General features: G+C 55.1%; 1 protein-coding gene across 6 annotated transcripts in view; it reads right to left on the bottom strand.

Annotated features, from left to right (window-relative positions):
• Window positions 1-7195: 7195 nt before the first annotated feature.
• Prdm15 (PR/SET domain 15) overlaps window positions 7196-25613 on the bottom strand; it is a 46141-nt gene continuing 27723 nt past the window's right edge. For all 6 annotated transcript variants that reach the window (XM_071615015.1, XM_071615016.1, XM_071615017.1 and 3 more), the window contains 12 exons: window positions 24719-24813; window positions 22512-22643; window positions 21574-21708; window positions 20907-21070; window positions 20072-20151; window positions 19680-19799; window positions 16934-17065; window positions 14734-14817; window positions 14194-14369; window positions 12523-12603; window positions 11731-11940; window positions 7196-10392 (listed from right to left, as the gene is read on the bottom strand). In XM_071615015.1, coding sequence (XP_071471116.1) covers window positions 9916-10392; window positions 11731-11940; window positions 12523-12603; window positions 14194-14369; window positions 14734-14817; window positions 16934-17065; window positions 19680-19799; window positions 20072-20151; window positions 20907-21070; window positions 21574-21708; window positions 22512-22643; window positions 24719-24813 — 1886 coding nt within the window. In that variant the 3' untranslated portion in view covers window positions 7196-9915. The remainder of the gene's footprint in view (window positions 10393-11730; window positions 11941-12522; window positions 12604-14193; window positions 14370-14733; window positions 14818-16933; window positions 17066-19679; window positions 19800-20071; window positions 20152-20906; window positions 21071-21573; window positions 21709-22511; window positions 22644-24718; window positions 24814-25613) is intronic.

Here is a 25613-nt window from a genome sequence, read left to right as displayed (position 1 = left end):
TCCCTGATGTGGTTGGATTTAAATCCTCCACTTTGCTACTTATTTTCTCTAGGTCCCACCCGTGCATTGTTCCCCTTTTGTGGCCTTCTTTGGCATGGTGGGAGGGTCGTGTCGGATACGCAGCATCACTTTTGCTGGCTTATTAGCCTGTTAATAGGTTCTAGTTGTTGCTTTATGACACCCAACTTTAACTCACCACCATCTGTCTCAATGATGTTCCATGTCCAGGAAGAGCACCTCCCAACAGAAGACCTCATTTCCTCCTCCTGGCCCGTGGTATGGCCCCTCTCCCCCTCCCCCCCATGTCCTTCCTTCCTTCCCCTCTGGGGATTGAACCCAGGGGGGGTGTTCTACCACTGAGTTACATCTGTTTGTTTTATTTTGTGACAGGGCCTCACAAAGTTGCCTGGCTGGCCTTGAACTTGCACTCCTTCTGCCTCAGCCTCCTGAGTCACCGGGATCACAGGCCTGTGCCATTGTGCCCAACTGTCATCACACTTGTAATCACACGTGACAGTGGCGAGATGGTGTATACATTTGTGCATTACTCGATGGCAGGAGTGTGTTCTGAGAGACACATCCCTAGCTGATTCTGTCACTGGGCAAGCATCAGAGTGTATTTACATAAACTGAGAAGTCGCTGGGGATATGATCTTATGGAACCACGGTCACATATGTGGTCCACTGTGCAGTGTGTGACTGTATCATACACCCTGCAGTATAAGGGTCTTATTTTTTGCTTTAAGAAGTTATCTATTAAATTTATTTGATGAGTAGGAAAATAAAGTCTTGTGTATTATGCACCTAGCCACCATTTGCACTGCTCTCCAGGCTCTTGTGGGCCCACATCTCCACTTGGCAGCACCTTCAGACTGTTTGCTGTTGAGATTTTTGTGTCTAGGAAAGTCATTATTTGGTCTTCTTTTTTGAAAGATATTTTTGCTGGGTATAGAATTCACACCATTACTCCATTGTCCTTTTTTAAAAAATTGTTTTTAGTTGTAGATGGACACAATATCTTTATTTTTATTTGTTTATTTTTATGTGGTGTAGGGCCTCATGTGTGCGAAGCAAGCGCTCTACCACTGAGCTCTAACCCCAGCCCTTCCATTGTCTTCTGACTTGCATTATTCTTGACGTGAAGTCACTGTCATTGTTCTTTTGTACATGCCATGTCCTTTCTTAGGACCAGTTCAGATTTTTTTTTTTTTAAAATCATTGGCTTTAAGCAATTTACCACAAGTCGTGACATGGTTCTCTTTATCATTCTCATGCTTGGGGTTCATTGAGTTTCTTGAATATAGAGGTTTACAGTTTTCATCACTGTGGAGCAAGTTTGCTCACTACTCATTTATATTTTTCTTCTCACCCTTTCCCTGTCAGAAAATTCCAGCAACACATAGATTCAGCTGGTTAAAGTTGTCCTGGGCTCATTGATGCTTTGCTCATTTCCTCCCAGCCCTCTCTGTGTATTCAATTTTGATATTTTATCATTTTAAGTTCATTGATTTTTTTCTTCTGCCATATCTGCTGTTAATATTATTCAGTCTATTTTTTATATTCTCACTGAAGTTTTCTTCCCTGGGAGTTCACTTAGTTGTTTTTTTTTTTTTTTTAAATGTCTTCCATGACTTTAACATGTTCAATCTTTCCTTTAGCTTTTTGAACCTATGAACAATAGAATCACTCTCTTAATACCACTGTCTACCAACCAATTCTGCCATTTCCAAGTTGGTTTGGATTAATTTTGCACTTCTTCATTGGTATGTTTTCCTGATTCTCTCCTGATTTTCTTTTTTGGGGGGAGGGGGGTATTGGGGATTGAACCCAGGGACACTCGTTCACTGAGCCATATCCCCAGCCCTTTAAAATATTTTATTTAGAGATATGGTCTCTCTTAATCAGTAAATTACTGAGGATATCTTCTAACTTAAAATTCTCCTAACTCAGTCTCCTGAGCCACTGGGATTACAGGTGTGTGCCACCATGCCCAGCTCCTCTCCTGATGATTTTTTATTTGATGCCATTCTGAAGTTTACAATGTTGATCACTATATTTTTTGTATTCTTAAATAAAAATCATTGAATTTTGTTCTGGGACTTAGTTAAGTATTTTGGACACGATTTTATCTTTTCATTTTTTTTCTTTAAAATGCATTCTTGCAGACCTCAGAATATGGAAAGACCTTCCATGTTTTTGGATAGAAAGAATTAATATTGTCAAAGGGACCACACTACCCAAAGCAATATACAGACTCAACGTGATACACATTACACATCAAAATATCAATGGCATTCTTCACACAACTAGAAAAAAGTCATTAAATTAATGAGGAAGAATCAGAGACCCAGAATAGCCAAGGCAATTGTGAATAGGAAAAGTGAGGCAGGGGGCATCACAATACCTGATCTCAAATTATACTACAGAGCTTAGTAACAAAAACACCATGGTACTGGCATCAAACTAGACAAGAAGACCAATGGAATAGGATAGAAGACACAGAGACAAACCTACATGCTTATAGCCACCTAATACTTAATAAAGGAACCCAAAATCTATTGGAGAAAAGATAGCCTTTGTTAACAAATGGTGCCAGGAAAACCGGTTATCTCCACGTGGAAGAGTGAAATGAGATTCCTGTCTTCCTCCCAGCAAGGAAGTCAAATCAAAATAGATTGAAGACTTAGGAATGAGACCAGAAAGCTTGCAAATGCTGATGAAACACAGGGCCATACTCCATCATAGAGATGCAGCACCAACTTCTTCAACAAGACTCCAGAATATCAAGAAATAAAACCAAGAATCCACACGTGGGGTGCCATCAAATTCAAAAGCTTCTGCACAGCAAAGGAAATGATTAAGACAGAGAAGAGAGGGCTGGGCTTGAGACTCAGAGGAAGAGTGCTTGCCTAACATGCATGAGGCACTGGGTTGGATCCTCAGCATCACAGAGAAAAAAATAAAATAAAGATATTGTGCCTACCTATAACTAAAAAATAAATACAAAAAGAAAGAAAGAAAGAAGGAGAAGAGAGCCTATGGATATATAATCTTTACCAGTTGTTCCTTGACAAGGGGTTAATATCCAGAATATATAAAGAACTCAAAAAACTCAATGCCAAAAAAGCAAATAACCCAATCACTAAAGCAAAGGAACTCAACAGAAATTTCTCAGAAGAAGAAACACAAGTGGTCTATAAGTATATGAATAAACATTCAATGTCTCTAGCAATCAGAGAAACGTAAATCAAAACTATACCAAGATTTCATCTCCAGTCAGAATGGCAGTTACCCAGAATATAAATAATAATAAATGTTGGTGAAGACGTGGGGTAAGGTACACTTATAACATCATTGGTGGGGCTGCACATTAGTTCAACTACTTTGGAGAACAATTGAATTTTCCTCAAAATAGTAAGAATGGAACCACCATATGACCCAGCCTATTCCCCCTTCTTGGTATTAATCCAAAAGAACTAAAATTGCCATACTACAGCAACACAGCCACTTCAATCTTTGTAGCAGCACAATTCACAATAACCAAATATGGAATCAACCTAGATGCCCGTCAGTAGATGAATGGATCAGAAATATGTGGTATATACAAAATGGAGTTTCACTGAGCCATAAAGAAGAATGAAATTTTGGCATTTGCTGGTAAGTGGATGGACATGGAGAAAACCATGCTAAGTGAAATAATCCAGGCTCAGAAAGTCAAGGGTGGAATGCTTTCTGTCTTGTGGAAGCTGGAGCAAAATGAGGGAAAGGAGGCCTGGGGAGGGGGATGGGATTTCACAGAGATACAGGGGAGATCAGTGGAGTAGAAGGAGAGGGGGAGGGGGAGGGACGAGAAAGGGGAAGAAATAAGGAATGAGTCTCACAGAATCATGTCTCACTCATACATAAATGTACCAAAGGGATTCCACCTTTATGTACATGCAGAAAGTGCCAGTCAGAAATAAATAAGTAAAGGAGTGAAGGGGAGATCAGTAGAGCAGAGGAGGAAGGGGGATTGAAATCAAATTCTTTGTGTGTCTAGTTGTGTCAAAAGGAACCCAGATAGTAGTGTAAATATAATTGTCTAATAAAAAATTGCATACTTGTGAAGTGATTTATATGATGGGATTTTCCTTTTTTTTTTTTTTTTTGTACCAGGGATTGAACTCAGGGGCGCTAGACCACTGAGACACACCCCAGCCCTATTTTGTATTTTATTTAGAGTCAGGGTCTCACTGAGTTGCTTAGCATCTCACTTTTGCTGAGGCTGGCTTTGAACTTGCAATCTTCCTGCCTCAGCCTCCCGAGCCGCTGGGATGACAGGCACACGCCACCACGCTGGGCCACAGGATTTTCCTTTTTATTATACTTTGTATTTTTAATTAACACCTAACATTGCACATATTTCTGGGCTTCCCCGTGATCAGTCAATGCCTGTGTACCAGGTGTAATGACCAATCAGAATAATTAGCATTTCACGTCCTTGCCTCTTTGTGTTCGGGACCTTTAGCTCCTTGTAACCCTGTCCTATTAGCTGGAGTCAGATGGAGTGCAGGGCTAACTTCCCCTATGTTTAGGCAAACTTCCTGAAAACTCCATCCAACCTTAGGAGCCTCAGGAGGCTGACTCTGCAAGGTGGGAATAGGTGGTCTCCTCCAAGCGCACAGTCAGTCCTCAGCTGATTCCCGGGCCCTCTGCTGGTCCTGTGCAGCCCCATCCTCCCCAGCACTCTGCCCTGGAGCTCGGCTGCCTGGCCCTGGACTCTGCCTTGGTCCCTCAGCTGAGGCTGCTGTGCTCCGCCTGGGCTCCTCTCTGCACCGTGATTGGACTTGCTCCAGGTCCCAGGTCCCCCTGTCCGACCCTGAGCGGCTGTCATGATACGGCTCCTGGTAGTCACATAGCTTGAGCAAGAGAGAAATATTTATTGTCTTAAGCTGCTAAGATTTTAGGGTTGTTTGTTCCTGAAAAAATGAGCTACTTTACTCTGATGAAACAGAATCTTTCGAGAAAGGAGACATGGTGTGAGAAGACACTTGTGTGTGTGTGAAACAGACAGCACAGTGTGCAGGACAGTGCCGGCCCGTGAGGGCCACACAGGGGAGACGGCCTGGCCCCTGGTCGGTCCTGCCATTGCCTGATAACCCTCCCTGTGCAGGGAAATGCCCACACAGCCCTCCCTCCTGCAGCTCGCTCACAGCAGGGAGGACGGAGAGAAGACGGTGAGCTCCTGGGTAAATAGCCGAGCGTGCAGGCAGCCATCAGCGCAGGAACTGTGAGCTTCTAGAGGGTTCTGGAAGGCTGCTGAGTTTGGGCTGAGATTTGAGGGACAAGCAGTCATTCACCCAGGGGAAGGGAAGGTACAGAGCCAGGAGGTGGGCTGACCCAGCAGCGCCCAGGGCTGTGGAGGGGTCCTGGTGGGCTGCAGAGAGCACTCAGGACCCGGCATTCCCGAAGAGCCTCTCTGCAGCCCTAGGGCCTGCAGGACCTGGTGCTGCACGCAAGGCATTCGGGAATCTATCATCTGGCTCGGCGTGTAGGTGACAATACGGGACGCCTGCCTGTCCAAGGGTGGCTGAGGCAAAGCATGAAGCATCCCGGGGTGGGGGAGGGGAAGCTGGACAGTCACTTATGAGGTTTCAGCTGACCACAGAACCAGGGGGTTCCGGAGGGTGCTAGAACTGGACACTTTCAGAAATGCTCAGGACATTAGTGTGGAAAGAAGGTGCAGGGTGACGCTGGGCTTGCACCCACAGGTGGACGACAGGGCTGGTGGCTGAGTGTGGGGATGGAGCACAGGGCCAAGACTGGGGCAGCAGGATGCAGAGTGAGATCGTCCCTTCCGAGAGTGGGCTGTATCCAACAGGGCTGTTCTCGGAGGCACCAGGGGGACACTGGTGCTCACAAAGGAGTGGCAGAGCCCAGGGCACGATGCTCCTGAGCAGCCTGTGGCTCTCGGAGTCAGCTCCTCCTCCCCTTATGACCGTGCTACCAGTCTGTGTCTAAAACTCAGAAGCAAGCAGCTCAAGCCTGGACCAAGCTCCGGGCTGCCGGGCGAGCGGCCACCAGCTCTCAGGAGACCTGACACCACACACAGTGGGAGGGAGCCAGTTCCCAGGTCCCCAGTGGAACTCCCACTGCCCAGGATGTATCTGAGATGCAGGGTGGGTCTGCGCAGCAGTGAGGGGCACTCTCCCTCTTGGTCCCCCTCCTTGTGGAGGGCACCAGCTGGGACGGGGCGCAGGCTGCAGGGTTGAGGCAGCCAGTTCATGCGGTGCCGGCTGCCTGCAGCTGGGGTCCCCGGGGACTGAGGGAATGGTCTCTGGTCAAGGAAGGGACACAGGCTTGGGTGGAAGGGTGGTCCCAGTCAACTCCTTATTCTGGAAACCCAGGACCACCTCTGGATAATTCTGCCAAGTGCACTGCCTCACCAGTGAGTTTGTTAGTCCCTGTCCTGATCTAGGGCCCCTCAGTGCCGGTGCACTTGTACCAGAAGTGGAGACGGTCAAGAGGAGCCGTGGCCCCACCAGCTCCCCTCTGGGCTCTGGCCCTGCTGTGTGGGGACGGCACTCACGGACTGGGGACTGGGACTGTTGTGCTTCCTCACCCCTCGGCTGGAGGCAGCGCAGGCTCTCCCTAGTCCAGGCCCCAAGCAGAGATGCAAGCTGCCGGTGGCCAGGGATGGACACACATCACTGGTTTCTCCCAGGAGGGTCTGAAAGCTCCCGGTGTGCAGAGCCCTGTGCGCGTGGTACACACAAGGAAGCGTCTTAATTGGCAGGCATCCAATGAGTGGATCCCATCTGCCAATGGGACAGCTGCCAGAAACCACCTAGAATTCCCACGGTGCCCCATCCCTCCTTCCCTAGAGGAAGGTAGACGTTGAGGTGCTTCAAAACTAAAAACACGGAACACGTAACTTAATATTGATCAACAGGACAGCAGGGCCACAGAAATGCCTTGGTTAGGGTCCCTTCTGCCTACGGATCTTTTTGTGCCCATTCTCCAAGCCAGGCTTCATAAGAGGCCACACGGGCTCTTGGGCGTCTCTTTCTGGAATCATGATGGCTCCTCAGTGAGCACCTCAGGACTTAGCTCTAAGCCATCTGGACACTTGTGGCCCAGGACTGGAGGAAAATTAAGATGTCACCCCTGGTGGGAGTCAGAACGTCACTGTGGGTGGCAGGCAGAGGGCTAGCAATGGAGAACACAGGTCACAGCACCTTTATTTATCATTATACAAATGATGTGACATGAAAGATACTCAGCATCTCAGGACAGTCAATGCCTTTTGAAACCCAACGAGAAGGTCAAGCATGCTGCCTTCAGCCGGGAGCCACGAGCCTCCGCCTGTGGACCCTGACAGTGGAACCAGGCAAGGCACTGGAATCTGCCCTCCGCCAACCCGCCCAGCGGTTCTGAGCTGGACACAGGGTGGGGCACGCGCACAGCACTTTCCTGAGAGAACACGTCACACGCTACAGCTGCGCCAGAGGCCGGGCCCCTCCTGCAGAGCACAGGACGCATGGCAGGCCGCGGACCCTGTGCTCTGCCTCCAAGAGGCAGGCCAGCTCCACCAGGTCACCGGTCAAACACATCCTCATGATTTAAGTTGTCACCACTGAGATGGGCAGCAGAGCTCGCTGGCCACATGGCCTCTTCCTGTGGAGACACCCCTGTGCACCCTGGGTCTCGTAAAGAGTCAAGCACTCTGGATAACAAGGGTGTAGGGGCAGAGCAGCGGCCCTTGAGGACTCTTTGGGCTGAGAAGGACCTTTTGTTCGCTATCCAGTTTCTTGTGAGATTCACAGCAATTGCTTTAGGACAACACGCTTGCTCAGACGTGACCCTATCAAGATCATGTGTCCACAGAAGCCCGGGAGACAGTCCGGCTGTGTGAGTGCCCACCCGCCACTCGGGGAGAAGCTGCCTCTGTGTTTCAGCAACAGTGGCAACGCCTGCGCCACATGACCTGAATCAGGTTCTTCAGAAACATCTGACACAACTCCTTTAAAAAATAATAATAATAATCAGAACAATTGAGAAGGCCTTTCTTTCCCAGGAAGCAGGATGAGGGACAGGTGCCCGTGCAGGTCAGTCACCAGCCTTGCCTGCACAGGCTTTTCGCCAGGCTGTTCTGCCCTGGAGACTCTGCAAGCGCAGAGACTGGCACTAACGTTTAGAGAGAAAGCTCAGGAACCCTGGCTCTCCCGGCGAGTCCAGGGGCGGCTGGACGACTTGTGGCTGGAGAATGGAGAACAAGCCACCCTTGCCCAAGAGGGAAGCCACCTCACGTGAAGCAGTTCCTTATATATATAAATAACAAAAAATAACTACCATAAATTAAGAATTCAAACACTCTCCCACTGTGGAGTCTGCTGAGGCAAGACGGCACGCGTGGGCCCGGCAGGGTGGGGGCCAGGGCTGGGCATGCCCACTGGCTCCGGGCTCAGAGGGCACGTATTGCACAAAACCAGCTCCAGAGCCACCCTCAGAAGCTTGCTGCTGGGAATGACCTGAAGGCCCAGGAAAGCCCATGCTGCCCAACATACCCTGCGCCCCAGAGCCAGGCTCTCCTGCCTTACTCAGCCACGGCCCAGTTACTGGGGTCCCTTCAGGTGGCCTCCCTGGTAACAGGAGGCAAGCTGACCCTCACAGGCAGTGCTGAAGACAGCAGGAGAGGAAACCAAGCTCCTCTCCCACGCCTGCATGTCCCACACTGCTGGCTGCACACAGCGGGTCAGCCAGCCAGGCCCTTCACCCCGGGTGGCACACGGGCGTGGCGTGTGTCCTACAGAGCTGGCTGTAAGAGCATTCCACGCATCTGCTGCTAGACTAACCTCGCCTGCCTCCACTCCCAGCCGCGGGCAGCCGAGTCCTCGGTGTTTCTGGAACACACACGCTTCCCTGTCCAGAGCCTGATCGCTCAACGTTTTTTTATAGGGAATGGGTCTTCGGACACATCCACCTTTGGAATTGAGGTTCACACAGAAAGAAAACATGGATTTCTTCCCTGTCCTTCTGTTCAGGGCTCTGACTGAGATTCAGCCACAATAAATACTTTTGGATGGCAGAGAATCCTGAGACGACTCCAAAGGAGCCTCTGGAAGTGAACTCTCCCACTGGGAGAGAGCGCCTCTGCACGGGCAGCAGTGCAGAATCGGACGTGGACAGTCCTACAGTGCAATCGACTTCTTCATTTTAAAGTTAGAAAAACAATATTGGCCACAACAAGGTCTTGAATACACGTTTAAAATAAAAAAAGAAAATGAAAAACTGTATGAAAATTGATTGATGGACATTCCCAACATGTCTTTTGTGCCTGGGTGGGTGGCCTCACGTGACCCCTTGCCTATGAGGAACTCGAAGGCAGAGTCCCATGCCACTGTGGCACATCTCACATGTGGCCTCAGTCCACAGCCGGGCGGCAAACTAGACTCAAGCCATATTTTGAAGCGAAGTTACTTCAACCTCTATCTGCTTACTTGCCAAAAAAAATCCAGGAGTGAGGGGAAACCGTGTTCTCTGCTGTGTGCTGCCCCGTGACTACTGTGTGTTCAGTACAGTAATGAGCTCCAAAGAAAACAGAAAACCAACGGCTTGTGCTCCTCATGACAATCGCTCCTGGGACCTGCTTCTACCTCTACGCCCCTTCTCCAGCCCTGCCCTCAGCGTTCTGAGGCCGGCTGCACGACCTTGGTAAGGCATATCTGGCACGGACCGAGTTTCAAACCCTGCCTGCCGGGTCGTTTCTGGAGCTAAGCCGACACTCCCACAGCTGCTGGGGTACCTGGAGACGGTCTGCAAAGCTACGTCCACCTCAGGCACGACGCACCGTATGCACCTTTGCTCTGTTTGGTATCCAGCACACACACCTCAAGACACCCCCAGTCCCTGGCTCTGTCCGGTGGCGGCAGCAGCTCAGTAGCTGTACATCTGCTGCTGCTCTGCCTGGACCTGGGGCTGTGCCGCCTGCTGTGGGGGTGCCGGCGGCTGCGGCGGCTGCAACACGTCTGTCTGGGGCACTGCCCGCCATGTGAGTGGGTGCTGCTCACTGAGCTGGCTCCCCAGGGGTGTGATGGAGTTGACCAGGGTGGTCAGATTGATGAAGTGGGCCACAGACTGGGGGCTGGAGGCCTCTGGCGGCGGGTGGACCTGGACATCGTGCTGGCGGTTGTGCAACATGGCGGAGCCACTGACGGTGTCAAAGGTCACGGTCAGGATGGAGTTGTCCAGCTGCAACTGGCGTTCAGGGGTGGTGAGGTGCCCCACAGCCACTGGCTGCAGATTGGTAAACTGAGTCCCAGCTGCAGTGGTGATGGGGGTCACGGTGATATTGGTCAGGCCAACGGAACTTGATGGGGCAGTCACATTGGGGTCTCCCAGGGTCACCACCACCTGGAAGAGTGACACAGAGCAAGAGACGGTGAGGTTTGCTGCAGAGGGAGGGTGGAGTAGGCTCCTGAGAGTGCACTTGGCTGCAGTGTCACAGTCACACTGGGGTTGTCACATGCTCCTGGCTAAGGATAAGAGGCAAACAGCTATCGGTGAAGGAGACACCAAGTTAATCTTGTCCTGGAAAAATCATTTCCATTGGAAAAGAGAAACAAGATGCAAATAATAACCAGGCCACAAGGGGGCAGAACACTCCAGGGAGGGGCTGCCGGGGCGGGCAGGAGAGGCAGCCAGCAGGAAAACGGAGGCCGAGCCTCCCGCAGGCACTGCCTCCCGCCCTGCTGCCCGCAAGCCACAGAGAACCTGCCATGGTTGGGTCTGCAGTGCTCCCCAGAGACACCCCAGGCTTAGGACCAAGGGAGCGCCCCACTGGTGGCACTATTTGGGGTGGTAGGACCTTTAGGAGAGGCCTGGTCGGAGGGAGCACGTCAGTGCGGGGTCTGCCCTTTAGAAAGTGTTTTTGTCCCCACACCCCATCTCGGCTTCCCTGCAGCCATGAGGTGACGGCTTGCCCCTGAACTCCACACCATGATGTTCTTCTGGAACGTTCTTCCTCCTCACAGGCCAAAGTGATGGCCAAGTGACCATAGACTAAAACCTCAGACCACAAGCCAAAATAACGCTTCCCTCCTTTAAGCGACTTTCCTGGGCATTTTGTCACAGTGGTGGGAAGCGGGCACGATATCCTCACCACAGGGTAAGGAGGAGAACGCGACACCGCGGTCCCAACAGCCAGGCAAGGGGGCGGCTCTCCTTCCTAAGCAGCACAGAGGGCAGCCGAGTGCAGGGGTCCCTCCAGAGTGGGAGGCACGCAGAGGCAGGGCCCTGAGAGACGCGGGGCCTCAGGAGCAAACACGAGGAGGCTGAGCAGGAGATCTGTGGGAGGAGGGGCTCAGCTGCCCCGTCCTGTCCTCTGCCCCCTGCAGAGGGCCCGCCTGGACTGCAGTGCCTACGACTGCCCCTCCACAACCAGGGGACGCACTGGCAGCCTGGGGTCTCCCCACCCTGGGACCCCAGCCAGGGTGATGTCCGTTTCACACACTGGGATGTCAGGTCACTGCTGACAGCGACCAGTGTGATGTGGAGGTCAGAGCCTGGCGTGCTACAGGAAACAAGGCCGGTGTGGACCGCAGGACTCAGGGCAGACCCAGGAGGAGTCCACGTGTGCGGGGCGCACGCTGCAGATGGGCTGGCGTCCTGCGCGTGCAGATGCCTGTGCTCGGGGAAGCGGCCTCCGTAAGAGGGCCTGGCACCCCATCTTACAGAGAGAGACCAGCAGACCTGCTGAATGCTCTGCACTGCGGAGCTGGTCTCGTCGCCCACGCTGCCCGTGAACTCGGCCTCCTTTTCCGAGTACTCGCTGAAGGCGGTGTCCTCGGGTGCCGGTGCCCCTGCCCCCTCCTCGGGCTTCTGCTTCCTCCGGTGGCTGCGCTTGGCAGTCTTCCCGGGCTTCCCCTCAGCCAGCTCTTCCTGCTCCAGGTTCAGCTCAGGCTGTGGGAAGACCAGGTTCAGCGACAACAGGCCAGGGCAGCCCTGCACCGCCCTGGACACACAGCAGGCCAGCGGTGAGGCTCAGCCCACGGTGCAGGCTTCCAGCAGAACTCTCCCCGGGCAGAAGGAGACCCCTGTAGGAACGGCTGTGGTCTGAAGGGCCTGCCCACGACAACTGTGTGGACGGCTCCCGGGGACCCATCCCACGTGCCCCCTGCCGGGGTGGAGGGAGAGACGGGCCGTGGCCAGATCCTCCTGCCAGGTCAATCCTCCCCGGGCAGCAAGGGGCCTGGGGAGGTTCTCCATGTGGTCCCACTGCCCCTCCCGTGTGACTCATGCCCCCAAGGCAGACAGACCAGAGTAGTCTGCCAAGGCGTGGTCACAGTGGCTTCCCTCCCACCGGCTGCCCGCGGCTCAGGCCCAGTGGCTCGTGGGTCTCTGGTCTGGACATGGCTGCCACACACTCCCTCACTGGACCCAGCGGCCTGCATCTGCCCTGCACTCAGGACCCGTGGCACGGCACTCGCGCGTCGATGCTGCACCCTGAGTCCCTCGTGCCCGCGGGGCCCGCGTGCGGCTCACCTGGACGATGCCGATGGAGGAAGCGTCAATGGTGGTGGTCTCAGGCAGGTGGTCCAGGTCGTCGATCCTCACTGCAAGGACCTGCAGGGGCATGGGACAGTGAGCAGGCCTGCCAGCCCCCATGACAGCGGCCCTGGTGACACCCGAGGAACCCGGACACGGGGGTGGGGGCCCCTCAGAGAAGTCCCTCTGCGGGGGGCTGGCTTGAGACTCAGCAGCCCATCCAGGAGGGTCCCCAGCCCCAGCCCCTGACCAGGTTCCTGCAGGCTCTCACACAGCGGGGCTGCTGGCACCAAGGTGCTCTCGTGACTGCACAGCCGCGGCGGGCACCGCGTCCTCCCTCTGCTGCCCCGTGACAGGAGCTCTCAGTGAGACCCCAGAGCCCCTGGCGCCCCGCAGAGCAGCTGAGCAAGTCAGGTGCAGTGGGCCGGCACCGGACGGCGGCTCCTCACTCAGAGCACCCTCACCCCCACCTGTCGCTCTGTGGCAGGCGGAGTGCAGCCCCTCCCCTCCCCTCCATCAGCCCTGCTGAGCGATGTCCTCAGCCTGTGACGCTGGCACTGGGACTTGCCCCGCGTGCCCATGGCTCTCCCACAGCTTGGGTGTGAGCAGCGGGTGAGCACCTCACCACCAGCCTGCCCCTGCGCACGTTCCTCAGGCTCATTCTGTGATGACTGCCCTGATTAGGTCACAAGGAGGGGACACAGCACATAGGACGGACGGAAGGCAGAGACTGATGAGGTACGCGGCCAGACGGGACGGGGTGTGGGAACCACAGTGTCTGGGGGGTTCTGCACTTGGCAGCCCTGCAGGCCCCTGAGGAAAGTCACCCTGGAGATGGAACAGAGGCTCTGGATGGCTGACGACCGAGGGCGGGCAGGGCGTCTCTGGCCTGTCCTCTGCACAGGACCCTGTGGCCTTGAGCCTCAAGCAGGTGCTGGGGACACCTGCGCTCACCCCTCCAGCTCAGGACTAGGGGAGGCCGTGCTGTGTTTCTGGGGCCACGTGGATTCCCTCCCTCAGGGTCTCTCTCCTCTGCACGTGGCCCCCGGCTTTGTCGCGAGGCATCATCACCAGGAATGCTCACGCCGTCTGCCCGCTGGCCTCTGCACTCTCTCTGACCTACAGAGGCCCTCGAGTGGGTGCAGTCTAATGGAGCGATACTTTATTGACTTCTTCTGCCACTTTGGCTGGGAAAGTCTTCCCGTTCCAGGAGGTGATGACCATTCACCTGCATTTTCTTCTTTGAAGTGTACCTCGCTGCCGGGCTCCCCCAGACCTTCTCTAGGAGGGCTTTTCGGGGGGCCAGGCCGCACTTCTCCAGTCTCTCCCACTGGGCCTGAGCCCCCACCCCGGCACTCTGACGGTTCCTGTCTTGCACACTATTCACTTCAGTGGGAGGAAGCAGGGAGAGGGCGGGCAGGGCGTCCACCTGGTGTGACCCCAGGGAGAGAAGGTTTAGAACTGGTGTGAGTTACCCTGGCCCTCCTCTGTCCTGGCCGTTCGTCCAGCACCTCCTCCTGCGCAGGTGCACAACTCAAGGGTATGTGGTGAGGCCCTGCCCCAGGAACTCAGGGTCTCCAGCAAGACAGACCCAGGCACCACAGTGGGGTCCTGCAGAGGGGAGGCACACCCCAGGCCACAGAGGGCGGGGTCGGTCACCAGGCTCACCTCGGGGTGCTTGCGCCGCATGTGCCTGCTCATGGAGGCCCGGGTGGACACCTTGGTCCCGCACAGCTGACAGCTCTGCGCCTCCACCTTGTCATGGGTGAGCTGCACGTGCTTCTGCAGCATGTACTCGGTGACGTACTTCTTGTCACACACGGAGCACGTCCACTGCTTGCCCACTTCTCAAGTGTACACAGGCAGGAGGAGAGAGAGGTGCAGGTCACCCGTGGGGCCTTCCCCTGACCCCACTCTGGACAGCCTGTGCCTGCCAGCCCACTGCTCCTCTTGCGAGAGCTGCCCACCAGGTCAGCCCTGGGGAGCACATGAGGCCTCTCCCCCACAGCGCTGCCCCACAAATACCGGGTGGCTCAAGGCCCCTGTCTGCCCCACAACAGTGCTGCCCCACCAATAAATACTGGGCTCAAGTCGCAGGGGTCTCGCAGGCCATGGGTAGCACCGAGCACCCTGGGGACCCCGGCCTACGAGCAGCCGTGCCAGCCTCGCCAGCTGGTGCAGCCGAGGGCGTTCCTGCAGACCACCCACCTGTGTGGATGAGCTTGTGGGTCTCCATGGTGTTCCTCTCGCTGAAGGTCTTCCCACACAGCTCACACATGAAGTCTTTGATCCCTGTGGGAAGAGCACGTGAGTCTCACAGGCAGGAAGCGCTGAACATAAAGGAGGTCTTGCCCGTGACATAGCCTAGTGTCTGCCTCTGGGGGAGGGAAATTGCCAGAAGGTGGTAAACAAAAAGCCCTCAATCCCAAACTCAACTCGCTCCCAGAAAACTGTGGCTTTAAAATATACCCCTCTAGGGCGCTATTTTATATTAAAAAATAAAAAGCAGAAAGGCCTGTCTGAAATCACAGAGGCGGAGCAGCACAAGTATGAAGCAGTGGCAGTTGCTTTAGGGTTAGTTTACTCACCCCACTGAGTCCAGGTAGCACACGAGACAGAGGAGAGGAACAGAGGAACCCAGACCAAACACAAGGAGGGTACAAACACGCCGAGCCCAAGAGACCACAGGACTGCTGCAGCCAACCACAGTCATCTCTGCTATCCAACAGCACACACAGAAAGACCACTCACCACAATCAAGTGGGATCACTGTGAAGGAGGCAGGACGATTCAACACATGCAAATCAATACATCAACGGAAGGAAGGGTGAAAAGCACATAAACATCTTAATAGACCAGAAAAGACATTTGATGGATTTCAACGTCCCTTCAAAATGAAAACCTTGAGCAAAGTTAAGTGTCAAAGGACCCCACCCCAGCACAATAAAGGCCACCTGCGACCAACCCACAGCCAACATCATACCAAATGTGGAAACCAAAAGCATTTCCTCTAAAACCAGGAACAAGACCAGGGTGTCCTCTCTCAGTGCTCTCATCCAACACAGCACTGGACGTTTTAGCCAGGGTGGTCAGGCAAAACGAGACACAGAAGGCACACCAACAGGAAAGGAGGAAATCAAACAATCCTATGCAGGAAAACCTGAAGACCCACTGAAGACCTCTAGAACCGAACCGATGATTGAGTTCAGCGAGGATGCAGCGTGTGAAATCAACACGAAAAATGTACTGACCAACAACAAACTTGGTCAGAAACCATGAAAGCAATCCCATTCACAGCAGCTATGAGAAGAAGGAGAAGGAGGAGGAGGAAGAGGAGGGGAGGAGGTGGGGGGAGAAGAAGAAAAAGAAAGCCAACCAACCAACCAACCAAAAACCAAGGAATACACTTAACCATGAAGTGGAAAATAACTTTCAAAGAATGTTAACAAACACTGATGTAAGAAATTAAAGAATACACACAAAAAAACGGAGACATTCTATGTTCACGGACTGGAGGAATGAATGTCGTCAAAATGTCCATCCTATCCAAAGTGTTCAGTGCAACTCCATTGACACGTCAGACGTGAAGAGAGAATCTAGAACTAGAAGAGAGAATCCCAAACTTCATTTGGAAGTGTGAAAGACTACCGAAGCCATCCTGAACAAAAGACGAAAGCTGGAGGCCTGGCCCTGAGCCACAGAGACAGCAGGTACCAGCCAGAAACACGAGAGAAACACACCCACAGTCTATGCCAACTGACTCTGAACAGAGACGCCAAGAACCTGATTAGAGACAGGACAGCCTCTTCAATCAAGGGTGCTGGGAAAGCCGGATAGGGAAGACTCGACCCAACTCTCACCCTGCACGAAAATCAAGTCAAACGCCATCCAAAGCCGGAATGTAAGACCTGAAGCCGAAACTCCTAGAAAACACAGCAGATGTTTCAAGACACTGGTACAGGACCTGACGAAGGGTGGGCGTCCACATACACGAGGAACTCAAACACTTGACCAAAAACTAGTTCATCCAATTAAAACACAGACGAGTGTGCTGACAGACACAGATGTATGCAAAAATGCTCAATGCCACGAGCCACAGGGACGCCAAACCAAAACTAGAGCGAGACAGAACCCCACGCCAGTGGGAAAGGCTGTCACCCCGAGAACATGAGCAAATGCGGGGAGGATGTGGAAAGGGGGCTCTCCTACACTGTGGGCGCGTCTCTGCCCTCTGCAGTCCCCCAGGTGCCCAGAGGGTGACGCGGCCTGGGACCACGGGCCAGACCTATCAGAGACCCACCAGCTCTGGTGCTCCTGCCTGTGGGCTCGGAGCCAGGTGGGGCCTGGCGCTCACAACAGGGGAGCCTCTGGGGCCACTGGGGGCAGAGGCGGGCGGCGCGGGCCTCACCCGTGTGCCGCTTGTAGTGCTTCAGCATGTTGACCTTCTGCGCGAACTTGCGGTGGCACTCCTTGCACTCATACTCCTTGATGCCCTTGTGCAGCTTCATGTGGTGGCGCAGCGCGTGTTTCGTCTTCATGCCTGGGGACACAGGAGGCCAGGCTGTGCCAGCTGGGCCCTCCAGAGCCCGCTCCAGCTGCCCACGCCCTGATGCGGCCTGCCTATACGGGGACCTCGGAGGTCTGGGCTCCACCAGCCACAGGACTGGCACCACCCCAGAGCCACTGGAGACTAACCGCGACACCAGCTGCTGCAGACGTCCATGACTTACCACCGTGACCCAACTGGACAAGTTGGAGAGGGAGGGAGGGGGGTGACTAGGGCTTCCTGCCCATCTTGACAGAATGTTAGTCAAGATGCCAGGACACCACGTGATTGAAGTAAGCACCCCCATCTACCTTTAGTGCATGTCAACACAGCCCATCTGAGGGAGCTCATGGGGAGGGGGCACCCCTGAACAAGGCCCGGGTCGGGGGAGCGAACAGTCTCAAAGAGCCCAGGACCGGCTGGGTGTACAATGTTGTGCCTGAAACCCCAGCAGGAGCAGCAAGGGCCCGCGGGCAGCTCACACACCCTGGCTGGCTCATGCACCAGGGCAGACTGTCCAGTCCCGCGGGCCCTAAGCTTTAAAAGAAATCAGGTGGGGCTGGGATTGTGGCTCAGCGGTAGAGCACTCGCCTAGCACGGGCGGGACCCGGGTTCGATCCTCAGCACCACATAAAAATAAAAGGAACTGTGTTGTGTTCATCTACACCTAAAAAAACCAATAAATATTAAAAAAAAAAAAAAAAGAAATCAGGCAATATTTAACTGTTTTGATTTGAAAGATCGCTAGGGTGAATTTTTAGGTAAAGAACAAGCAAGCACAACATTTGCTTGTGTTTGCATTGAATGAAAAGAGGGCAAAATGACAATACCAAATCTGTCATTTTAAACCATCATAGAAGTGGGGACCCAAACACTAACTTGCGGTCTACCCAAACCACCTGGAATTCAGGAAGGAAATCAGGGAACGCAGCATTTACCATGTTTCAAATATCAAAATTTACAACTGCGGCTTTGACCACATGCACGTCTTGCCTTGGGCTCTCCTGGCACACAGGCTCCCGCCAGACCTCCGAGTAGCACGTGGACTCCACCTGGTGTGGTCCTTCTGTCCCCAGGAGGTATCCCTTGCCATGATGGTCTACTGCTGACCCTTCCCATCTCCTGGCTGCCTGAAGCAGGACCCCTTCAGCCAGGTCTGACTAATTTTCTAAAAATTTCAACTTTTGAGGGGTTAGAGAGGGAAGGGGAGGTGACAGCAGGTGAAGGGGCTGGAGAGCTTATGGCCCATCTGTACCATGTTGCTTTCTTCTTTTTTCTTGGGGAGGGGGCGGGTACTGGGACTTGAACCAATACATAGGTGCTTTACCACTGAGCTATATCCCCAGACCTTTTTTTTCTCTTTTGTGGTGCTGGGGATTGAACCCAGGGCCTTGGGCATGCGAGGCAAGCACTCTACCAACTGAGCTAGATCCTAGCCACTTAGTATTTTTTTATTTTGACAGGGTCTTGCTAAGTATTTGAGCATCTGGCTAAGTTGATGAGGCTGGCCCTGAATTTGCAGTTCTCCTGTCTCAGCACCCAAAGTTCCTGGGGCTACAGGTGCGCACCACTCTGTCGCTTTCTCAGTAAAGAAACCTGTGTGATATTCTTTCCCACAGCCATTCTGGAGGAGGGCAAAGTGCAACTGTGCCCTTGCCTACAGCCACCTGGGAGATGGAGGGCAATCTCTCTGCAGCTGTGACCTTGCCCACAGCCACCCTGGGAGATGGAGGGCAATCTCTCTGCAGCTGTGACTTTGCCCACAGCCACCCTGGGAGATGGAGGGCAATCTCTCTGCAGCTGTGCCCTTGTACACAGCCACCCAGGAGGATGGAGAATATCCTGCAGCTGTGACCTTGCCACAGCCACCCAGGAGGATGGAGGACAACCTCCCATTTTGACCTTACTCTGAGACCTTGTCCACAGCCATGCTGGAGGTCAATAAGAGGTGCTGGAGAGGAGGTGGGAGGACGATGTCTCGTTCCCTGGTTTCTCTACACTGAATTCTTTCTTACTCTATCAGTGTTTTTCATATGCACTATTAGGGCCCATATGGTGCACACAATTACTGACATTTGAGTTTTCTTCTGTTCAATTTTTGTAAAAACCAAAAAAGGAAAACAGTAAAACCATTTATGGACTATGAAATGCTAGAAAGTGCTAATCACAAAGCAGGTAACCTTGGTTTGTCTGGCAGCTGAATGGGCTGCCCAGCAGCAGAGCCTGTGGCATCACCAGAGTGGCCCAAGAATGACCTGACCCCAACCCCCCCCCCCCCCAGTCTTGGGAGGACTCTGAATTTTTCTAGTAGAAACGGGTCACAACTGCAGCATGCCCCAGGTTCTCCTCCTCCCTCCTGATCTGCACGTCTCCTTAGTGGCTTCTTAGCAGCGAGCTGCCTGTATGTCCCGCCGCAGCTCCTGGCTTGCGAAGCAGCTGCTCCATGCCACTCGCCACGCCTTCCCTTTCTTGTTAAGGGCACCACTGAAGCCCGTGGGTCTCCTGGGGCACCGGTGGCACCCATATCATTGTGACCTGCCAGTTCCTGCCCCACCTCCTTGGAGAAAGCAGTGAGACCGCGAGGCCCCGTTTGGAGCGAGGTGCGCACCTTTCCCACACTCGGCGCACAGGTACTCGCGGATGTTGTCATGCACGCGCATGTGCTCCTTAAGCATGTCCTTCCTGGCGAAGGACTTCCCACACTGCTCGCAGGCGTGGCTTTTCACACCTGCAAGACAAGGCAGCATTTCAAAGGGTGGTGCTGGGGTGGGCCACCTCTCCCCAGCCTGCACAGAACCGCTCCAGGGTCCCTGGCCTGAAAAATTCCCCGAGGACATGGAGGGGGCTGGGCCATGAGCACAGGGTGGTGGGGGTCGGAGAAGCTGGGGGACAGCAGAATGTACTCGGGGGAGGCCGGGGGCTGCCAGGCTCGGGTGCAGGGAGAGCCCTGGCAACCCCAGCACTGCCTGCTCAGGCCCCACTCCTGTGGGAACAGGCTACCTGTGTGGATGAGCTTGTGACGCTCCAAGTTCCCAATGCTGTTGAAGATCCGCCCACAGATCTCGCAGGGGTGAATGTATCTGAAACCAAAGAGGAGCTTCAGGACGCGGCCCCAGCTCAAGTGGCCCGTCAGGGAGAGGACACGCTCCCAACACCTCTACAGGCACAAGTGAGGCAGAAGGTGCCACATGTGGACAAAGTGGCACAGGCTTCAGCTCTATGATGGGCGAAACCGTGTGCCCATATCCCTGGGCAGTAGCCCCAGCCCCAGCCCTCGGACAGTGACTGTATTTGGAGATGGGATCTTTGGAGATGTGAAGGTAAAATGAGGTCACTGGGATGGCCCTGATCCAATCTAACTGGTGTCCCCAGAGGAAAAGATCGGGACACAGGCACACACAGGGGCTGACCCTGTGAGGAAATGGGGTTGGGGGACACCACTGGCCAATCCCGTGACTCCTTGGCCTCCAGGGCAGAGCGGAGGCTGTCTGCTGCGTTGGCCCCCCATCTGCACTGGGTCACAGGTGCCCTGGGAGACCAGGCTAGCCTGAAGGCAGCATGTCACTCGCTCGCCACACAGCCCTGATCACGTGCCACGTGCCAGAGCCGGGGCTGGCACCAGGGAAACCGAATCACTGGGAGGAACGGGCTTCATGTCGTCCTTCAGCTGTGCTGAGAACTGGGCTACTTCTCTCCGAAAGTCCCACCGGGGAGGCGAGGGTGAGGCCTGGGGGGATGGGCACCCAGAGCCCTGGCGCAGCTGTTGGCCGAGCACCCTGCCCTGCCTCGCTGCCCACATCCACTGCACTGCGGGGCTGCGAGCTGGGAGCCTCACTTCTGCACGTTGGGGTCGGGCAGGTTCTCGCGGTGGATGACCATGTGGGCGTGGTAGGTGGCCTTGAGGGCGAAGCGCCGGTGGCAGGTGCTGCAGCCGTAGCCCTTCTCCTTGTGCACCTCCATGATGTGCTTCAGGTACTCCTTCCCGCGGCCGAAGGTGAGCTGCGGGGCAGGCCAACCGCTGACACCCAGGCTCTGGGCCTCTGCTTCGCCAGAGGTCACCAGGCCCCATAGGGACCGTCACTGTGCGGGGCAAAGGACACCCAGGGGCTGGCAGGGGTGCCTGCCGGGTGGCTGCCACCTGCACAACAAGCTGACAAAAACTCGGGGCGGGGTCCCCGGAAGTGAGCTGCCTCCCTTTAAGACGCCTCCTCTGAGCACAGGGGAGACCTGGGAGGGCTTCAGGATGGAGCGGGGAGAGGGACAGAGGGAGCCTGGCCTGGGCCAGCGCGCCTGTCCTACCCTGCTCAGCACTGCCTGTGTAGGTGCAGGGGACCCGGGGCTGGGCTCTGCAGGGCTGTGAGTCCAGTCCCCCTCCCTGGGCCCGGGAGACCTGGCCTTTAGAGGCAGGCGCCAGCCACGCACGCACGGGTGCCCTGGGGTCCCTGCAGCGTCACAGCTGGGAGTCACCTCCTGGGTGTCTCAAGGTCGGCTGGCCCGAGTACCTGACACCTCTTGCAGCTGTACTTGTGGGGCTCCGAGTCCGCGCTCTCGTCGGAGTTGTCATCGTTCTCCTCTGAGGAGATCCCGATCTTGCCGATGAACTCCTCCCGCTGGTGGTCGTCCATGAGCGCAATGTCCTGGGGAAGCCACATTCCTGCCTCACGTGTGCCCAGCTCTGCCCGGCATGTGCAAGGCTGATGAGCCAGGCCCGAGGCACTACCTTGCTGCGTCCGAGGACCCCGGGCCTGCAGGCCCCCTGGCCACCCACTCACGGCCTGGGGTGCCATGCTTTCCTGCCCCGCCTTCTCACCCCCTCTCCAGGGCCCAGAGAATGCCACCTCGTGCCCAGGGCAGAGCTGCTGGAGGCTTCCCAAGTTGGCCCGGGCGCTCCCCAGCCCGTTGGGCCTTTGGTTCCGACCGCTATTTCCTCCTTTTTCTCTGGGGTCAGTACTTCTGTGGCCTGAATCACAACAAGGCCACCCTCCAAGGAGGGAGGGACAGAGCACCACCCACATGCTACTCTCCCCGTCAGCCCACACCGAGGAGCCGCACTTCAAGCCCGCAGCTGGACCGTGTCGCTAGCTAATGCAGGCATGGAAGTCAGCCTGAAGAGATTCACGGTGGCCAAGCTGACAATCGTTTTGGGGGACAGTGATGGTTTGAATGTCTGCACCCCTCAAATTCATGTGCTGAAACCTCAGCCCCAAGGTTATGGTGCCGGGAATTGGGCCTCCGAGGTGGCAAGGCCGCCAGGGTATGTCCCTTGTGACTGGGACTGGTCTCCTGCAGTAGGCCCTGAAAGCTCCCCCCACCAGGTGAGGACACAGCGGACAACAGCCTTGGCCCTCGCCACCGACTCTGTTAGCACAACCGCAGTTAAGATGCTGGCCCGGGGCCTGGCACGCTGTGTGTCACTGGGAAGCTGGCGCATGCCTGACACCTTGAAGTGGACGTGGATGTGGTCCCTGAGCACGTCCACGCGGAAGAACTTGCGCCCGCAGATCTCACAGGTGTACTTCTTGTCGCCGTGGGTCAGCAGGTGCTTGTTCATGTTGCTGCGGCAGGAGAATACCTGGGGGCAGAGGGGCCGCACCGTGGGGAGGTGAGGGCTGTGCCCATGGGACACAGAGCAGACTGTCACCTCGGCCCACAAAACACAGGGCGACTTCTCCTAGACTCTAAGCCCCAACAACTCAAGTGTGAGACCCGCACGTCATCCCCGGCACTGGAGCAGGGTGACCCACTGTTTGGATCCCTGCTCACGCCACAGTCCACAAAGGGCCCAGCCCCGTCCTCACTGTGGCTACAGCTGCTCGAGGGCTTCCACGGGCACTAAGTGTTTTGCTATCGTGGTCCCAACCAAGAGGCCAGCGAGTCAGAAACAGTGCAGCTGTGGGAAGGTGGGTGTCAGAGAAGGAGCCAACCCTCTCGCCCCACATCCCTGCTGTCCTGGCATCCCCAGTGTGGTAACGTCCATCGCACACTCGTCCCCAGGGTCACCTCTGTGGAAGCCCCTAAGCCCACTGACGGAGGGGTAGACAAGGCAGGCAGCTGAGTGTCTCCACCTGGATGGCGTTCCCGGTGGGTAGGTAACAGTGCGGGTGTCTGGAGGCACCTGCCTGCCCAGCTTGTGCTTGTCCCCTAGCTCTGCACCCTCCCACTCTGGACCAGACACCAAATCTTCACTGTAGTTCAGGTTCATGGGGACCCTGAGGCCACACTGCACAGTTGTCCCATGAGCTTTGTCTTGCTCTGAGGTTTAAAAAAAATATCAGAAAATCTCATATAAAAACATGGATTTCCATTTTTCCCTGAAAAGGTCAAAAGATCTAGCACTGGTGCCACATGTTGGCAGGCAGGGACCGCCAGTGTGAAGAGACCTGTGTCCCCGGGGCTGGGGCACCTGGCATGTGACACTGCCGCAGGAGCCAGCACCAGGTGCTTCACGTGAGCCATGTGGTGTGACAGGTCCAGGAACGCCCCCTCCTCTTGGTGACTCCCAAGACCACTGGGTGACAGCGGTGCCATGTGGGAACTTCTCTGGGCAGCTCCACTGCGGCACCTGCCTGGATGCTGTGAGGACACGAGTCCTCTGAGGAAGAGTCGGCAACACCCAGGGAGTGGACACTGCGGCCAACACAAGCGGCAGCACCCTTCTCCAAACCAGGTTCTCATCTGCAAGAAATGGGCCGTGCCTCCACCGCAGCCCGCACGGCGGTGGCAGCCAGCAGGATGGGTTCTGAGCAGCAGACGCACGTCCCTAGACACCAGGTCACACCAGAGCAGCCACTCTGGGCACGGGGGGACTGCTCATATGGAGGCTGTCACTTGCTGTCTGGATGTCAGGTGTCCCCAAAGCTCCTGCTGATGCAGGAAAGTGCAGAGGTAAAGAGGCTGCACTGTGAAGGCTGTGACCCAAGAAGTCCAGCCCAGCCTGGAACCGCTGGCAACTGCAGACAGGTGGGGCGTGGCTGGGGGGTCACTGGCCCCTCTGCTCCCAACCTGCCAAGAACCCAGCGGCTTTCCTCACTGGGCCCTTCCGCCATGATGTCCCGCCTCTCCTGGGCCCAGCAGTGGAGTCAGCATCTATGGGCTGAGACCTCTGAAACTGCGAGCCCCAAACCAACCTTTCTTCTTCTAAGTTGTTCTTATCAGGTATTTTGGTCACAGCAACAGAAAGCTAACCACAGCCATCACCATGGAGGGTCATCTGTAGCCCTGCCTCAGGAGTGGTCACCAAGAATGGCTCATCTCTCCCTTAGAAAAGGTGGCCTGCCTTTTCTGGGCAGGGGAGACCAGCAGGACAGGCCACATAAAGCTCTGTGACCTCCCACTTCCTTTGGTGCCCGGGGCCAGGTCCTACCACCAGGACGAGATCTAAGGAGTGGGAGCCACAGAGCAGCGCGGGCGAAGCTCACCGCAGCGGGGAAGGGCTACGGAGGGACAAGTGCGGCCTCAGCACGTTCACTGGAAAGCCATCCTCGGTGGCAGAGACCGAGCGGCAGGTGTGGGGTGAGAGGACAGCTGTTAGACCCGAGCAGCAGCCGCCGCCCTCAAAACTCCCCGAGGTGCTCGGGCCAGGCAGCCCTGGGCCGTAGTCAGGAAGCCCGCCCGCCCTCACGGCCCCATGCCCCTCGCAGGCATTACCTTGCCACACACCGGGCATCCGGAGGGCTCCTTCTTGTAGCGCACCAGGCTTTCCCCGCCAGCCTCCAAGTCCTCTCTCTTCACCCGCCGCACTCCTGAAATCCCCGAAACCCCCACCAGGCAGAGTGAGCACACAAGCAGTAGGTGGGGTGCAGCACGGCCGGCCCTCCCAGCTGGACAGCGCGCTGGAATGTCCTCAGAGGACGGACCAGCTGCCTACCCACCGGGGCACCAGCAGCAAACAGCAGCTCCTGGGGAAGGAAGAGTGGTGTGCTGCCCACGGGACTGGCAAGGGCCTCGCACCCAAGGCTGCAGAGCTTGGGCACCCAGCGCCGGGCCTCAGCACACAGCTGCGGTGCTCTTGTGCCAGCACCTGATCGAAAGCTCGAGGCCGAGCGAGTCCTGCAGATGGCTGTAAGCAGGCAGACTTTCATTTTTTTATTAAAAAGATACTAACTTTCATGTCTTCCAACTAAAATCAGTCAAATCAGGATCAGAATAAAAAGTCAGCAGGTAACAAAATCTCTGGTTTTAAGGAAAAGTTTTCAAGACCAGGGTTAAAACAGACTTTTTTGCCAGGTATGGTAGCACATGCCTGTTTATCTCAGCAATTTGGGAGGCCGAGGCAGGAGGATTTAAGTTTGAGGCCAGCCTTAGTAACTTAGTGAGGCCCTAGGCAACTTAGCAAGACCCCATCTCAAAATAAAAAATTAAAAAAGGCTGGGGATGTAGCTCAGTGGTAAAGCACACCGGATTCAACACCCAGTATTAAAGAATCAACAAAACAGACTTTCAGAGGCACTGTGACATTTAATTGAGGTCCCAGTATCTGGGCGGCTGGAGCAGGAGAGCAGCTGGAGCCCAGGGGTTCAAAACAACATGAAATTCAAGTCAG

The sequence above is a fragment of the Marmota flaviventris genome, chromosome 8, assembly GCF_047511675.1.
Source record: "Marmota flaviventris isolate mMarFla1 chromosome 8, mMarFla1.hap1, whole genome shotgun sequence".
In the NCBI taxonomy this organism is placed as follows: domain Eukaryota; kingdom Metazoa; phylum Chordata; class Mammalia; order Rodentia; family Sciuridae; genus Marmota; species Marmota flaviventris.
Note: the sequence above shows the minus strand (reverse complement) of the source record. Positions and strands in the feature narration are given on the sequence as shown.